Below are 17,426 nucleotides of genomic sequence, written 5' to 3'. Positions count from 1 at the left end.
TACGAAATAAGGTCATCAACATAACACTCCAAAAGTCGAAACTATTTATTTACATTTAACACCCTAAAAATATCAAATACACATAGATCAAAGAATTTAATCAACAACAAAACTGTTTACGTGAGTGACTCTTCGAGAAATGGATCGTTTGTAAATGTGTTTCCACTTTAAGAAAAACCTTCGTGGCTATATATAGAATCTTTCTATATTTTGTATTATATTTATTTAAAATTGTAAATACATTGTACATATTCTCGAAATTATAATAAAAAAATATGTTTATAAAATAATAATAAAATTTATCTCTTATGCAGAATAGGACTTAGATATAACAGTGGCCACTATGTTGTGAACATATACATTTAATATTAGTTGCATGGTATGTAATGAGTGGCTTAGGAACAAATATACAAATTTCTTAGACTCATTCAGATAGCAGTGTTGACCTAGTGGCTTCAGTGTGTGACTCGTATTCCTGAGATCACCGCTTCTAAAACCCAATGGAATTTATATCCATGTGCATATTAACCTAACAATCGCTCGTGCGATGAAGAAAAGCATCGTGAGGAAGCCGCCATGCCTCCAAAAAAAATAACGGCATGTGTCAAGCCCAGAAGGTGACCCCCTTATTGCCTATTAGTAAAAACAAATGTTCACGCCCTGAGGCCAGAACGTGTAGGCGCCACTGGTTAATAACTTTTTCTTTACTTAAATATTAAACATAAGGATATAAAATGAATATTCACAATAACTACAAATGTAACGAAACAGATAAATAATAATCTTTAATAACTAATCACATCAATGTAAAAGACGAATTCTTAATTTAAAATGATTTATATTTGATTTCATTTACATATTTACAATAGTAACTTGATGGATACAGGTTGCCAATATTACTGATTAATAAAATTATCAATATTACACACAAAACCGCCTCCGAGGAAAATCAATTTACATGTGGCGTAAAAATTGGTCCTGGCTTTTTAGGCTGGCTGGCTGGGTAGGTTTAGAGGTCTAACCTAGTTGTGAAATTGGGTTACGAAACTTGAAAACACTATATTTACAAATGTATTCACGAAAACTATACTACGGAGCTATAGTTCGTTTACAACTATTGATTGATATATAAAAAACCTTATAAATATGTCAATACTCTAACATCTTACTTTTCATATACAATTAAAGTCACAGCTTAAATAAACTGTATTCCGACATCAAGTGGGTTCAGAAGGAGGTGGATGATCCTTGTGGTCTTTATTTAGTGGGCTGTTATCCGGCCCATCAGCGCTGGCACCACTGTTCACTGCGACTGATGTAAGTGGTACCTAATAATACAAGAAGCGATAGCTATACCAGACATAACAATGTTGAATATGGCAGCTTAAGAAATCTAGCAGTTTTCTAACCCAAAATTTATTTTAATTAAACTGAAAATGTTGTCATATTTGGTTTATAAAGTATATCTATAAGATTTTTAGAGTTATTTTGGATCTAACCGATTTACTGAGCCGGTGAACTAAAGATATATAATTGTAATCGTCAAAGTTCTTTTGAAAGTCCGAACACACTTCGGATAAAATGTATGTTAAAAACTGAAACAGTAGTAACAAGGTTTTGTCATTTACATAGATGATTACGACACTATATAAAGCAGAGATTCTCAACCTATTTTCTGCCATTCCCCACCTTAGCCTTACAATTTTTTATGACAAGACCTTTATTATTTTTTATTAGCTATGAAATTTTATTTAGAAATTAGTTTAAGAAACTTAAATGATAGGTTAAAGGAAGAAATTACTTGGAAATTATTAACAAAACACGGTAAGTAAATTTTCAAACAAATAATGAAAAACAAATTATTTAAAAAAAAACAATTTTCTAAAAGCCCTCCTTTACAATGAAATTGCCTCCTGTGGGGAGTGGGCCCCACGATGGGAAACACTGATATAAAGTGTATTTTAATCTAGGATTCACGTAAGACTTAATTTTTTTTAACTGACAATTTTTTTAAGAGTTACAAAATTATTCAAACAAACTATTACTTTAAGTGTGGGCACGATATTTTGATATCTTTGAATTAACGACTAAGACTAATACAGACTCCGCACTTTAACAACGTTTTCATTAAGCATTCAATTTGATTTTGAGTATACTTTGGGCGTTCATATACAGCTTTGGGGTACTTTCAATGGTTGTAGAATTACGTATCAAATTACTGAAATTAAACGGTTTAATCTATTTGAAGAGCTTTTAACTTTTTTTTTAATACATATTGTTTTTCTCTAAATAATATGGGCAGCTATTATTGGGAATCGACAAACCCAATCCTTAAACGTTTCTTGATTAAGACTACTTATTGTGGACTAACAATAAAATAGCAATAAATTAACTTACTTACCAATGTTTAAACACCTACCATTAAAATACAATTAAAAACATTTCTATATTATGCAGTATACAGTACCTACTAACTAGCCTTATATAACATAGTTTTTTTATACAATATATATTAAAAGTATGTAATACTAGTCGATAAATAAGAAGCTCATCAAATGATGTAGTCGTAGACATCCATTATCTAATTAGCATGTTGATCACGTGCGATGCTCGGAATTAATTAAGACCCTTACTTCGATAGGGTCGCCTGAAGGTGTGGGGATATTAATCTAACAGCAGCTACACACGTGCACTATCTATCAAGGAGAATAATCGTATGCCGCGTGGCGAAACAATGGCGTTACAACAGTATTCGCTCTTAGACAAGTGATTCATTAGTAATTTTTTAGTTATTTCTATTTGATCAATCAAGGAAACCCCGCCGTTGACTCGTGATTTATTTTACTATATAACCTCACACCTAACGCATCTCCGTGAGGAAGGTATATTGAACTTTTCTTACGATTCGCCTAACTAAGACGCGTCCTCAATGAGAGGCCGTAACGTGAAAAACTGAATTATATCCGGCAAGATATACTTAAATAGCTTCTCTCTTAGAATATATGTTTTTTGTATGTAAATAGCAATTATAGATTTTAATATTTAAAAAAAAGAATACTATTTTAGCTACAAAAGGTTAAAGAGAAAACACGTTTTCTTTAGGTGACAATTTTTTTTTGGTGAATATATAATCAAAGAAAACAAATGAAAATATGTTAAGAAAAGATTATTTGTGCTAAGATACCATAGACACAGCAGTGCATGTATGCGCATCTGAGCGGCGTGGTGGTGATAGTGCAGCATCATATCTCAAGTCCAGTTGTACCATGTAGACAGCAGTTGCTAAAGTTGTTACTGAAATCGACAATTGAGCTACTGCAACACCGATACAAGTTTTCGAACCGCATCTGTAAAAGTCATATATTTTGTGATTATTGAACAAATACTCAATATAATAAGTTCTGTAGAAATTTAAAACCTAAGTGATCCATCTGGCCACCAATACAGACGATGGAAATTCCACACCTACTGTACTGTAATACTGTTTAACATAGATACAACTTTTTATAAATCATAAAATAATAATATTTAAAATATTTTTAACCCACATAGTAATAATAAATAATACAAAATATAATAAATTTAAAAAGTTTGGTCTCTGTGGAGTTGTACCTATAATTCTCGCAGCAATTCTTCGCTGTATTGCGAAATTTATTCGTTGAGCGAAAAAGAATGTGATCTGGTGACTACGAGTATATTTCTTTTTATTATATATTTAAGAAAAATAAATATTACAGTTGTATCCCAAAAAAAAAATATTTATTATAAAAATGGTCTATTTCATTATTTCGGAACTTAATCTACCTTAGCCTGTTTGTCTTGGCTGATTAATCAATAGAGACCCTTAATCTAAATTCTTCCTCTGACGAGAATGTGGAACCTTGGTCTTACATCTCATATTAACAACCACTAAGAAGTAATATATTTAAGTTAGTATGCTCGCAAGCAAAGCTTTGTTAGCTGTATAGTGCATTTTAATATTAGAACGAAACATGATAAACTGCGCACATTTTGATGTTGATTTCGCTAACCATAATACATAATTGCATACAATTTTATTCTACGAGGATGAAAATAATCTTGACTTTGTAGCTGGTTTCTATAACAGACTGAATTTGACATTAAGGGTATGTTATGTGGCTGCCATTAGTGCAAAGCATATTGTCTGATATATGAAAAAACTAATTTAAATAAAATAGTAATTTAGCACCCGGTAGAAAGTACCGGTGACCGCTGATGATGACCTGATGCTTTCCTCGCTCAACGAATAAGTATCGCACTTCAGCGAGGAAATACTGCCAGCGTTAAAGGTACACTGCCACAGGGACTAAACTTTTTAAAGTTAATAATTTTCTTTTTATTAATTTTTAAATATGTTTATTATTCAAACTCAAAATAACTTTATTACTTTATCAACTAAAAACTGGCAAGAAACTTTCCTCTACTCTTTTACTCGCTAAGTTTTGAGTCATACAAATTGTTTGAGCAAATCAATCCCAAGGATTAGGATCATTTCAATATTCGTAAAATTTATAAAAAGCTTTATTGATTAATTTCAGTTTAACGAGGGCTTTGAATAGTGCCATAATATTTAATTCCTTAAACGTATGCCGCACCGACTCCCTGGGAGAAACACAACAAATACCCGGAACAGCCCGCTTCTGCAGCACAAATATGGATTGAAGCAGCAGCAGCAGCACCCGACAGTAGAATACCGTACGACATAACGCTGTGAAAGTAGCTATGATACATAATTTTAGCCGTGCCCTTATCAGTAAACTGTCGGATTTTCTTTACTGCATATGCTGCAGAGGTCAGCCTATTCGAAAGAATCTCTATGTGTGAGCACCACTGGAGTCTATTGTTATGCCTAGAAAAACAGTTTTGTTCTTTGTTTCAGAAAAACAGTATTACTATGAAGGTTAAGAAAATTGTACTGTATATTTATTTGTTATGATAAGATTCCTTTAGTGTTAAATTCCTTAATGTAGCTTTTATATATTCACTGAAAATATATGTATTTTTTTATAACTATGTACTTGTAATTGTAAATTTATTTGTTACAATTACACACCATAATATAATTTGATCCTTATTCGTCACACAAGAACGAATAATTATAAATAATGTGTCGGATAATTTGTACGATATAAAGGCTCTATTATTTTTATTTTATTGTACGTAGTGTGGTTTTGATTTGTAAAGACAATTATATAAAATAACCTTGTTTGGTTTATACAAATCGAAAATGTTAGTTTGTAAGGATCTCGAACTGAAAAGGTTTGGAAAAATACTAGAAGTCAGATATTCTTGGAACTACGAAACTGCGTTTCATTTCCTGGATTGAGTAAATATTCGAAAATGAAACTTTTTGTGTTCAACTTGCTTTGAAGGACCGCCAACCGTAAAACAGTTAAGTAAATTTGAACATTGACCAACTGCTGACACGGCTCACGTGTGTTCCAAATATTATTAGCTGAAGAGTAATTTTTAATTATATTTTATTTGAATATTTATTGCTGAGACGATTCACGTGTATCACAAAAATATTAATAGCTGAAGGTGCGCAATACACCAACAGCTCACTAAAATAATATCACGAATGTGTGAATAGGTGTACGTAGTATTTAAGATATTGTATATGAACAATAAATCAGATTAAGATATTGCTCTGTCGTATTCATTTCTCGCTTCCTCTCAAAGTGGCGAAGACTACTTCAAGCCCTTAATTATCGTGGTGAGCATGCCCGATAGCTTTGAGATAATCCCACCACCTCGAACCTTTGATCCTACCCGTAGGGCTCCGTCAGTTACCTTAGGTCTCTTGGTGCAGACATCCCGTACTTATTTATATATTCACTATTTATGTATTAGGGTACACCTCTAGGGCTTAGGGTTCCGTGGGGTGGTTAGGTTCTTACACTCACCCTCTCATATATTTTTAGTTATCTAGTGCAGCTCGCTCATACATACAATACATATAAAAAACAGATACTCCTGACATTCAATACATATAAAGATTAAACACACAATTCACAGTCTACTAGCTAGCAAGCTGTACATTGGTCCTTCGAGCCGGAGTAGAGCACATCACGTAGGATATCTTCAGCCTATAAAAGTAACAGATCAAAACCTATATATTTAATTTATTTAAAAAGGGTTTGGCATCAACAGATCTCGTTCATGCGCGCCATTTCATAGTCGTGGACTAGTTCCCATTAGATAAACCAATATTTAAATAATAATAAATAAATTATTTGATCGTTAATATACAATATTAAATACTTAATGGTGTTTTGTAAATAAATATACTACTAAAATGTACATGAGTTTGAGAAGTTCAAGAACAAATTGATCTAGTCATAATCTTTTTACCCAATATTCATAAGTGTTCTTGTACAAAAGACGAACATAGCCACGTGTGCCCCAAGAGCAGCTGTCCATAGTATTGTGAGGGGCACCGCAGCGCACGCTGATGGTCCCAGAACCCTCCAAGGAGGACCCCAAGATCTTGAAGTTCTGGATCTAGCTGAGACCCACCCACCAAACCCTCGGCTGTAGTATACTGATAATGCTGTTGAAAGAAATAAACCATTTTTGTACATGTTTTTATTTATTTTACTTAATTTTGTTTGTACTTAAATGACATACGACTTAAAACGCCTGTTATTATTACGCCGAGAATCATATTAATATACATACATATCTGGGGGCGCATATCCCACGGTGGAGGTAATCATCATCAAGTCACCCATAGAACTTTGAAATATATTTCATCATATTTTATGAAGTGGTTATCTTGGCCCTAGATTACTTGTACTTTAACTAAAATCGTTGACTTATTTTTATTTATAATTTTTTACGCCTCACAAACTTATATTTAAAACAAAAAATATAAGTTCTATTAAATTTCCGATACATATATCTTTGTTACTAACACAGATTCAATCAGCGCAAACGAATCTAAATAATAAAGTGATGATATGACCGGGAGAGCAATTTATGCTGTTTTACAATTAATATTATATCCGGTGGAGTACGAAAATAATGTTTTCATTGAGTTTTGATTCTAAAATTTGTAAATTAATTATATGTGAAAATACGGTGAAGGAAAACTTCGTGATCAAACCGGTTTGACCCAATAAGTCGGCAGCGTGTATACAGGCACAGGAGACTGATCGCCTTGCCTATAAGATTGACAAATGTTTATGAAACAGATTCAGAGGCTCTCAGATCTGAGGCTCAGACCTAAAAGGTTGTAGGGCAGAATTTAAACGATTGAAGTTTAAAACTAACTCTTGACCCTGAGGTATTGTTTCGAACCCCGAATGTGTGCCAATAAATCTTTATTTCTATACAGGCGCGTATCTAATAGTCGCGAGGCAGATAAATATTATGAGGACAACAAGGCGTCAGGCATGAAAACGGATTACAGACTTGCTCAGATCAAAATGTTAAGAACGAAAGAGATGCAGTAATATATACCGTAAAGGGTGGCACTATTGGATTATTAATGTACTCATTTTAAAAAGGCTTCTCAAATCGAATATTGTTTATTTACGATATTTTTAACAAGTCGTTAATAACGGTAGCAAGATTCATTATTACCAGCAGCTAACACGGTGACTGCTCCCGCGGGTACTCCCAGTCCAAGTACAGGTTTTTGTCTTTCTTCTAACCAACCCACAGCTCCAACCACTAAGCCGCCTATTCCACACACTATCTGCAAACATTTGTTGTTTAATAATATATATACAACGGGTCTTTTTGTCTGATTCTATTAGAGAGATCAAGCACAAATAATATACAGTCAAAACTGATAACGACGACATCGTTGAGAACAACATACCGAATTCTATGTATTAGGTACGTAATAACAACACAATCGGTTTTTACGACCAATATGAGTAGTGCCTTCGATGTTTTTATAACAGATATTGACTGTAGTACCTAAGATTTTAAATATTATAAATTTTTTTTCATAGTACTACATAAGGTTTTTAACAACTATCAACGAAACAAATGCATTCTTCCATCATTTCAACCGCCTAACAACTTCAACACACATCTGAGTAGCGAAACGAAAGCTGAATGATGAGTATATCTGTATGAGTGTAGTTTTTAACCATTTTAATTTTTGGAGGATACCTAGAATATGTTTGCTAATATTAGACTTGAATTACGAGGATACATTGAGAAATGTAATATTTTTTTTAAATTATAAATCTCTCAGCTTGTCTAATTGTATTCTTCTAGGAACATAAAGCTGTATGGAAAGGCAATAGTTATTATAATAAATAAAGATAAGATTTGGCCGGCGTTCAAATATAATTGAAGACGTATGCCATTGCAATTCAAATTATAAAAATTAAACAATTATCGAGGTATCATCTTCTTTTGAAACCGTTTTATTACTATCCTATTTTATATTAAATATTGAACAAAAAAAAAAGTATTTTATGCCTAGTTGACGGTTATGTATAATAAGGTAATTTTACCTACTATAACTAATTTAATTAAAATCAATTATATGAATTTGCATTACTTTATATTTGTTAGGAGTACATTATGTAAACTCATTCAATGACAAGAGCTTTTCGTGAAATGTATTTTGTACTGAAAATTTTGCGAAAGGCTCCGGTGATTATTGTCTCAAAGTTTTATTCCCCGCCACATTTTAAAGAACACCTGAAATTGTCATTATGAAATGTCAAAGGTTGATGACAAATAAAAATAAAATCCAGGCACGAATTATGTTCTGATTTATTTTTAACATTCTTTGTGAGTTCGTGTGTTTGAATCACGGCTGTATGGTACGGTTTACTTAAAAAAAAATCAAGATATATTAGGCGATGACCAAAGCTTGCAGCGCTATTTTTTTCCTAAGATTATCTATAACCAACCTGTAAGACACGGACTCGGAGCGCAAACGCAAATGGGTACAAATGCAAATCTCCAATGCCGTCATGCTCATCAGCTCTTGAGACTCCACTCACTGCGCTGCACACTGACTGCTTGCGCGACCACATGACCTTCGCGTTAAATACTGTGGTGGAAAGGACATTTTTTATGTGAACCTTAAATAATTCATGATTCATCCATTTATGGGTTCTTTTTAATTTTCCTGCCAGCCTTAAGATAATTTGTTTTCTTGTTTTAGTATGTATTCGCTAGAACTATAAATGTGTCGTAAGAGTATAAATTAGCTTCGTTTAATAAAAGTTGGCTATAATGCACAACTAAATACATTTACTACAAGTTTTGTTGATTTTTTCATATAGATCCAGAGTCAAATTCCCGGCGAAAAGCTAAGAAAAGTGACTGTAATCTGTAATTTCCAATAGCGATACCGAATAGATACAAAACGTTGTGATCGGTATTGGAAATTACAAGGTAAGGGCGCTGTTTCTTGTTAAAAACAGATGACTCACCTATTAGCCTTACTCAATATAATAGACGCAAAGAAATGTCTGCCTTATGTGAGAGAATTTTATCTTTTAATAGAAATTGTTTAGCTCTTTGTAAGTTTCGCAAATATTTCATTCGATAAATCTCGTATCTGACTGTTGTTAGTGGTCACCGACCCCCGCTTAAGCTTAGTTGAACGTGAAGGAGATAAAAGGGGTAAAACTAACGATAAATTTCTTCGAAATGTTATGGCCGATGTAATACGATACTGTATCACACTTTCTTTTAACAAGGATATATTGTCAACTCAAATGTCAAATCATTTTCGTGAGTAAAAGATACACTTTTTACGCCATACAGGTGTAAAATACGAAATCAATTGCAGTTTTCTAATAAACGCGTTGACTTATAAATAGATTTAGACTTGTAATTTAAGGCTGTTTTTAAAATCTAATATGATAAAATTCTTATTTTTATTTTCAATTGTTATTTCATGGCTTTAATAAAGATTCTGTACTCGGCACAAGATGGTGTTAAAACTCGGTATATGTTATGACTAAGGCGTAAATATTTTCTCAATACCACGAAAATTAAATTTATACCAGCCCATTAACATTTTCCATATGTAAGGTTTCAGCGTACGAATTCAAACAAATGGATAACGATATGTAAATACATCAGCCAGGTATTCATTGTATAAGAACGATTTATTTGAAGCTTTCAATAATATTGTAAATTAATGTTATTTTTTATTTCTTGTAGAATTAAAAAAAAATCTTGAGACCTCTTAAAAACTTTGGTTACTTTACCTTAAACGTGTCAAAACTCTTGATTTGAGGTTATAATAGAAAAAAAATTTTATACGTATTTTTTACAATGTGAAACTTATTAGACATTACTGCTAGACAGACATTTAAGTTTTTCGGTACATTTACCGTCTGACGCGTTGACTATGAATTTATTATCTTTTAGATAAATGCGGTTCAAAAGTGACATACGTATTGAATATCAATGAAAGCTTACCGTTATCACACGTTTGCGATAAAGTTTGGGGGCTTTTTCACTCAATATTAAATAATAGCAAATCGACGAGATTAGGCTTTACATTATTTTTTTTGTCAACCTTACTTGCTGTTATACTTTGTAATACATGTCACCGCCGTCTTATCTTAAGTCATGGTTTGATTCCCGGTCAAAGAATAATTGATCGCGATTGATACACTTGCTAAAAAAATTAGTTATGTAAAATAATAAATGAATTAAAAAAAGACTGTCAAAACTGTCCAGTACCTACTTCATGCCTCATTAGGTTAAGGTGTAGTTGATCATAATTCTCTTCAAATTTCGTTTTTAAATACCTAAACTCATTTTATTACCTACTTTAAGCTGAAACGACTGCTCTTATTATATAATAAAATCCAAATTGTTATTGCGTATACTTGGACAATAGCCGAATCGAAAGATTATAACAATATTACAGTACATTATTTAATTCTCTTTAATAAAATTCTTTAATTTTATTTTATCGACAAGAATTTAAGCGTCACATATTAAGTCAAAACCTTACTGTAAAAACAAAACAGATATAAATTTTAATTCAGCGGTTTAAACAAATAAATACACCATCAAACCCATCTTCAGACATATATTTTATATTTCCAAAGTTTAACTACGTGCGAGTAATTAGCTTATAATAAATTCTTGTTTTTTTACAAATGATTTAATAATAACGCAACGAACTCAGCTGATTTCAATATTACTACATTCACGAATTGCACATTTAAAATATAATAAATGGCGAAAATAATTTCCAAATGATTGTGTAAAAGTATACGATTCAAAGCTTTTTACATTGAAGTATAGTATATATTATGAAGTCTGTATAGGTAATTCATATATCATAGTAAATCAATAAATCTGCTTGTGCTCAAAAGGGACAGTAAATACTATCACGTATTTAGTATAGATTTAATAACGCGGCTCGATGATATGTCCATTTGATTCGTAAAGCAGAAATTGCTCAGCTCGTTGGACAAAGTTTCGATCACAAAGAGGCGTCGGGGGAAGAAAATGCCTCGCTCATTAATATTTTATGCGGCTTTTACGAGGTGCCATTGTTTGGTACTGAGATAATAATAGAGAAAAATATAGAGGCATATCACCAGTTGTTCAAGCGGGTTAATCACTGAAATAGTATCGATTTTCCGGTAGTTGATTATAAAGTTTAAGTAGACAGTACTTTCTTATTAAGAATCAAACAAACAATGCTGTGCTAAAATAAATATTATTTGATAAATAGTGTTACTTTGACTATCTTTATGGATTAATAGGAGTTGAACTTTCTGATACATGCTCATATATAGACTTGGGGCATCATAGTTTGGTCAAGTATACAAATACACAGGCCCTCATACATATTTGGGATTTAATCGTACTAGTTTTGTATAAGCCTTGGGAATAATCAATCATAGTTATATAGATAGATAGGTCTATTAGAAGTACACAGAATACGAAAGCTTAAAGACAGGTCTAGGCTAAAAGGACATGTGAAAAATATGCGGCGTTAAAATATATAAAGTCAGTCCTAAGATCATTAATATGCTTTCACATGACTATAAAAAAGGCATTAATGTATCGTTATAGCAATAAAATGTGGCGAAAACTCGTGGTTAAATTTAGATAGTAACATGTAATTACTAAGATTACTGTTCGGAATATTAAATATACGGCGATGTAGCTTATTGATATTATGTCTTGAAACTCTTTTAAAATTTATTTATCAATTTTTGACGGCGTACTAATACTTACATTACAATAATAAGCAAATAAGCTTTTGTCTACGGCTTTATTCCCGAATACGTCAAATTAAAAATGTATTAAACGATTCATATTTAACATTTAGTTAAGAAAGAATTATCATAAATGAATGCAAGATTTTCTCCGGCTATACAGATCAGAGATTTATTCATAAAACTATCTAGATATCTCTATTGTGGCAGGGTTAGTGTCTATGACACGTATTTCCAAATGTTTCACGACGTTTAAAATAATAGAATACAATTGATACAAAACTTCAACCTGTAGTTTAGGTTCGGTATGAACAATGTAGATTTTTTTTCTATAGAATACTAGCAGGAACTATATCGTTGTAGGCTTAGAATTCATTTTACCAAAACCTTAAAGTTCGGAACAATTAATTAAACATTCTTTAGCGAGAGAACTTTGCAAGGTTATGAAATCTTAAAAAATGTAAATTAGAAGGTGAGTCAGTAATAATACATGCATCGAAAAAAATACAGATTTTTTTCAATAATTAAGTGCGAGTTTTATTTTGTGGTAAGGTGTCTTTAGGTTTTTTGTTAGCTCTTAATACTCATAATTAGAATCCAATATCGAATAGGAAATCATGGTCTAATGGGCAATCTCCTTACCGGGCATTTAAAGATAAGTATTACATCACTTCACTCACTTTTAAACCACTCATATTAAACACAACACATATATTAACGTAACAAATATACTAAAAGTTTTGAGTAAATGACAGGACGTATACCCGGTTTCGCGTTTAAATGTGTACTGAATTAGAGTTTCAGCTGAGCGAAGTTAGGGGAAAGCTTGGTAATAAGGACCATCGCTCACTAAATATATTTCAACATTTGTAAAGTACTCAATATCTTAAAATACAGATAGTCAGGTGTCGGTTTAAAGCCCTGCGGAAATATGGAATTTGAAAAATGCGGATTTTTTTATTGGAAAAATTTCGGCTATATGAGTTATGCAATTGAGACTGCACGGTGGAAAACTTATTTATTTTAAATTATATAAGCTTATTAACGTTTGAAATTAAGCTCCTCCGAATAGCTTGACAGATTTTCGTGTAATTTTGCTTGAATATGGGTAAGGTCTGCGAATCGGACATCTAATTTTATTGTTAATTTACATCACGCTACGATTGATCCCTATTTTTATTCATTAATTAAAAACTTATGACTTGAACTTATATACTATATAACTGTTGTTTATATAGGGAAAAAAAATTTTTTTCCGGATTTTCTCAACATTGGTCCATGATTGTATGTACTAAAATCTTGGTAAAATAAAATTAAGGAGAAACGAAGTTTGCGGGGGCAGCTTGTACGTATAAATATATATTAACATTATACTACATTACAAACAATCTTTTACCTATTGAAAGCTCTGCGCTCGTCTTTACATTTTCAATTTGATTTTTATTGGTAGAAAGATACTTCGTATAATAATATTTCATAACGACTTAATGAATATTCATATCCTTTCAATATGAATATGTAATTAATTTTAATAAGAGGTCTTTATAAAAAAAATATGGTATTCCTCTTCCAATTTACAATTACATAATTAATTCTCAAAATATTAAATTGATTTCCGGAAATGTATTATTGAAATGCCTCGAGCTATAATATCGAAATTTTATTTGCAGTTTCATTTCAATAACGTTCGCTTCGTCATTCGTGAATCGATTTTCTAAACGTTTCGGCGTCACAAAGAAATTGAAAACGGGAAATGAATATTTATTATTTGGATTCAACATATTTGTATTAATCTCCCAATAATCTTGTTTATAGCAATGTAGTCATGAGCGTGCGACTCTCCTGAGGTCGCAGGTTCGAATTTGGCAGGCTGTTTTTATAGACTTTTCATGTACGTGCTAAATTAACTTGCACAAAGATATATATCGTGAAAAACTTAGCTCCACCAAAGTTGACAGCGTATGTCAGGCACCAAAGGCAGAGCTACATACCTCTAATAAAAAATCAAGACACCGATAGAAAAATCTAAATGCTTCTGGTTTTTTTTTTAATTTTGTCTAGCAAGTACTTTATACATATACAGTACATATCTTTGGTTTACGTGGTATAATTTAATTCAAGCGTCTCTTTAGCCGCACTAGACCATGACTATTGTAAAGCATTCGAAGCCCAAGTTAAATAAATAATAGTTAACTAGACATTAGTTTCGTAAATAATAAAAAATAATGTCAGTCGATTGACTCGGAAATCTACATGGATAAAGTGAAATCGATTATTGGTATTTGCTTGTGATTTTAAACCCAAGCACGATTAACTTATTACTATTTCCCGCACATTGCCATTATATATTTAACAATACATTTGTATTTAATTCCTAAATCTCGTTATGTTATGTTATGTTACGGTGGCTAAAAGTTAATGTTTAAGGTTACGTTGTAATAGGATTATTTTCTGTTTGTAGCAATAAACGAACGCAATCTCTGATGAAAGCTGTGGTCAAAGGCTAACGAAATCCGACTAAGAATAGCAATTTTAAAAGATGTCCCCTTTGCCCAATAGTGTCGGAATCTGTCTCCAGGGGACAATCAAAGAAACCTCACTAAAAAGGACTAGTGCCTCTGGCGTCGTGAGCAAAGCTTTAAAAATTCCTAAGAGACTTGACTTTTCTTTAGTGTTTTTTAATATTTCCAGATACCTACGAACTTTGTGCTATTCTTCCGTAGATTCTGCGTCCATTTCACAGCTACCTTAGTAAATAAAAACGAAATAATCACATAGGGTCATTTAAATAAACATAAATAAATCAATGGTGCGATAACCTTTTTAGGTCTGGGCCTCAGATTTTGGTATTTGTTTTATGATAATTTCTTGATCTAATAGGCAAGCAGATGATCAGCCTTCTCTGTCTGACGAAGCTCTTGACTTTTTGGGTCGGTTTTCTAACGATGTTTTCCTTCAACATTCGAGCGAAGATTAAATGCGCACACAGAAAGAAAGTCTATTGGTGCACGCACAGCCGGGGATCGAACCTACGACCTCAGGTATGAGCATAGCTCGCTGAAGCTACTGAAACCAACACTGCTAGGGTAATTTAAATGCTTATAATAAAAATACTTGCTTCAGAGTGTACATACACGTGACCTATCGTATGGGAGGTAGGTAAATACAGTCATTGATCAAGCTAAGACCCGCTCCCTTATTTGATCTTGTGTTAAATAGAACATGCCTGCCATTACTTAGGCCTAAGGGATAGGCTCACACAGGCTTTCCTTAGTCAGAGGCGACACTGCTATCGTAATGTATTTGGTTTTACTTTTAGATTCTTGATATTTATGGATACAGGCACGTTATTATAATAGCTAATTTATATAGACCGTTTAGTCTGAAAGTGCAGATAAAAACTAACCATATAGTGAAGCATAAAATTGTATGTTAGAGTAATATCATACACATGCGAAGTAACGACGAATCATGACCTTCTTGATAAAAAAGTAAAAATGACAGTTTTGCGCTCTGGATTATTGACACTTGAAGACAACGCAAGCTTATTATTTTTTTAAATCACGTAAAATATTTTTTATTAAATTATGTTTAAGAGGAAGTCAAGGGATCCATCAATTCCGTTTCCACCACCGACTACATCAAAGGATTTTCGAACTATTGCATCAACGGACGAACTGAGTGAGCCATGCAGGAAGAAATTCTTTCGATATATTTACGATAAAGAGAAAAACTTATATTGCGGAAGATCGTGTATGAGTTGGATTTCCATTATCGTTTATTCCATACTTTATTTAATATTTCTTTGCACATACACCTTATTATTTCTATATGGATCGCTATCTTTGATAAAGTATTTGGAAAAATATGAGAACATCGACAAAATCGAACTCATGACATATTCACAACAAGGCATAGGGCTATCAGCAACGCCGACATCAGTTAATACTCAACCGATTATATCATATAAGGCTTACACTGATGATGATAAGCAATACGTTGATGAATTGGATTCATTCTTTAAGCGAAGAAAGAGATCGAGTGATCTGGGACCTTGTGGGTCTTCTCCATTTGGTTATTGGAACAAGCCTTGTATAATCATACGTATAAACAAGCAACTAGGCTGGTCAACAAAACCATTGAGAAATGATACCAATGATATACCTCAGGATGTTAAGAATTGGATGAAGACAGACCAGAAGCTATGGCTACATTGTCATGGTTTCCACTCGTATGATAAAGAGCATATTGGAAACATAATTTATTATCCGGATCCGCCTGGTTTTGATCCAGGCTTGTTTCCAATTAATATGACAGATGATACACCATTAGTGGCGGTACAGATAACAAATTTTACACTTGGGATATCGTTGGCGGTGGAGTGTACGTTGTACTACGACGGCGGTTCGTCATCTGTTGCGTTTTTACTGTATGTCACTCCCAAGAGGAAAGTAATTTTAAGTGTGTAAAAGTTAAAATTTAGATTAAATTATAATATTTTAAATTATACCTCGTATTTTTACATATTTTTTACGTTGCGGTCGCCATAAATAGAAAAGCGAGTGATTACTAAATAAATGACGTGAATTTATACAAAAAAAAATTTAAACTCGTTTAAGTTTAATATTTCTTTATTAATTATTATAATCGGAAATATATGTTAGTAAATATAAACGAATGGATTTATCCATCTATAACAATAATAGCACAGTATTTTGCAGTAAGCGTGTTACACCCAGTTGTGTCGTTTGTCTCGCCTCGCATAATTGAATGAGACTCCCCACAGCCTTCATAATTGGACATTGAATATTGTTCTGGATAATTAGAAATACAGGATAAACAAAGTGATATTTTTAAGTGCAAATTCGTAGATAAATTTCGTATAAACAATATTTGTTTTATATCCAGTAGGAATATCAGGATTTGTTTTATTCAATATTTTTCCTAATGTAAATCCTATGACGCACATCTATGTGTGCGAATGTGTAAACATGCTTTAATTTGTCTATGCCCCATTGCCGCAAAATTACAGAAAATATAGATCATAGTCGAAGTAAGACGCATATACATTCATAACATTACTATTTTACAAAGACTAAACACTAACCTTAATGTTGCACCTCACATTAATAGACACAAAAATACAGGGCGTTATCTGTGTACAGAATCCGTAGGTCGAGGCTACGGCATGTAATTTGTGTTAACTGTAGGCGCCCGAACTCATTTAGT

The 17,426-nt window shown here is 32.4% G+C and overlaps 2 protein-coding genes across 2 annotated transcripts; one reads left to right on the top strand and one right to left on the bottom strand.

Annotated features, from left to right (window-relative positions):
* Positions 1–315: 315 nt before the first annotated feature.
* Positions 316–12,971, bottom strand: LOC123712077. Its single transcript, XM_045665017.1, has 6 exons — positions 12,840–12,971; positions 8,904–9,046; positions 7,609–7,723; positions 6,376–6,574; positions 3,185–3,347; positions 316–1,328 (listed from the first exon to the last, which is right to left on the bottom strand). Exons 1-6 carry the CDS (start codon positions 12,844–12,846, stop codon positions 1,218–1,220), a joined length of 738 nt encoding a protein of 245 aa, XP_045520973.1. The 5' UTR covers positions 12,847–12,971; the 3' UTR covers positions 316–1,217.
* A 2,761-nt stretch (positions 12,972–15,732) lies between these two features.
* On the top strand, positions 15,733–16,706 carry LOC123712045 (sodium/potassium-transporting ATPase subunit beta-1-like). The gene has a single exon (XM_045664971.1). It carries the CDS (start codon positions 15,785–15,787, stop codon positions 16,664–16,666), a length of 882 nt encoding a protein of 293 aa, XP_045520927.1. The 5' UTR covers positions 15,733–15,784; the 3' UTR covers positions 16,667–16,706.
* The last annotated feature ends 720 nt before the right edge of the window (positions 16,707–17,426 follow it).

The sequence above is a fragment of the Pieris brassicae genome, chromosome 7 (assembly GCF_905147105.1).
Source record: "Pieris brassicae chromosome 7, ilPieBrab1.1, whole genome shotgun sequence".
Classification (NCBI taxonomy): Eukaryota; Metazoa; Arthropoda; class Insecta; order Lepidoptera; family Pieridae; genus Pieris; species Pieris brassicae.
This window is presented reverse-complemented; position numbering and strand designations above follow the sequence as displayed.

Coding starts and splice junctions, on each gene's coding strand:
- LOC123712045 (XM_045664971.1), top strand. CDS start 15,785: ATGTTTAAGAGGAAGTCAAGGGATCCATCAATTCCGTTTCCACCACCG.
- LOC123712077 (XM_045665017.1), bottom strand. Junction 3,348..6,375: donor AGAACACTTATGAATATTGG/GTAAAAAGATTA, acceptor TGACTTTTACAG/ATGCGGTTCGAAAACTTGTA. Junction 1,329..3,184: donor CATGCACTGCTGTGTCTATG/GTATCTTAGCAC, acceptor TTGTATTATTAG/GTACCACTTACATCAGTCGC.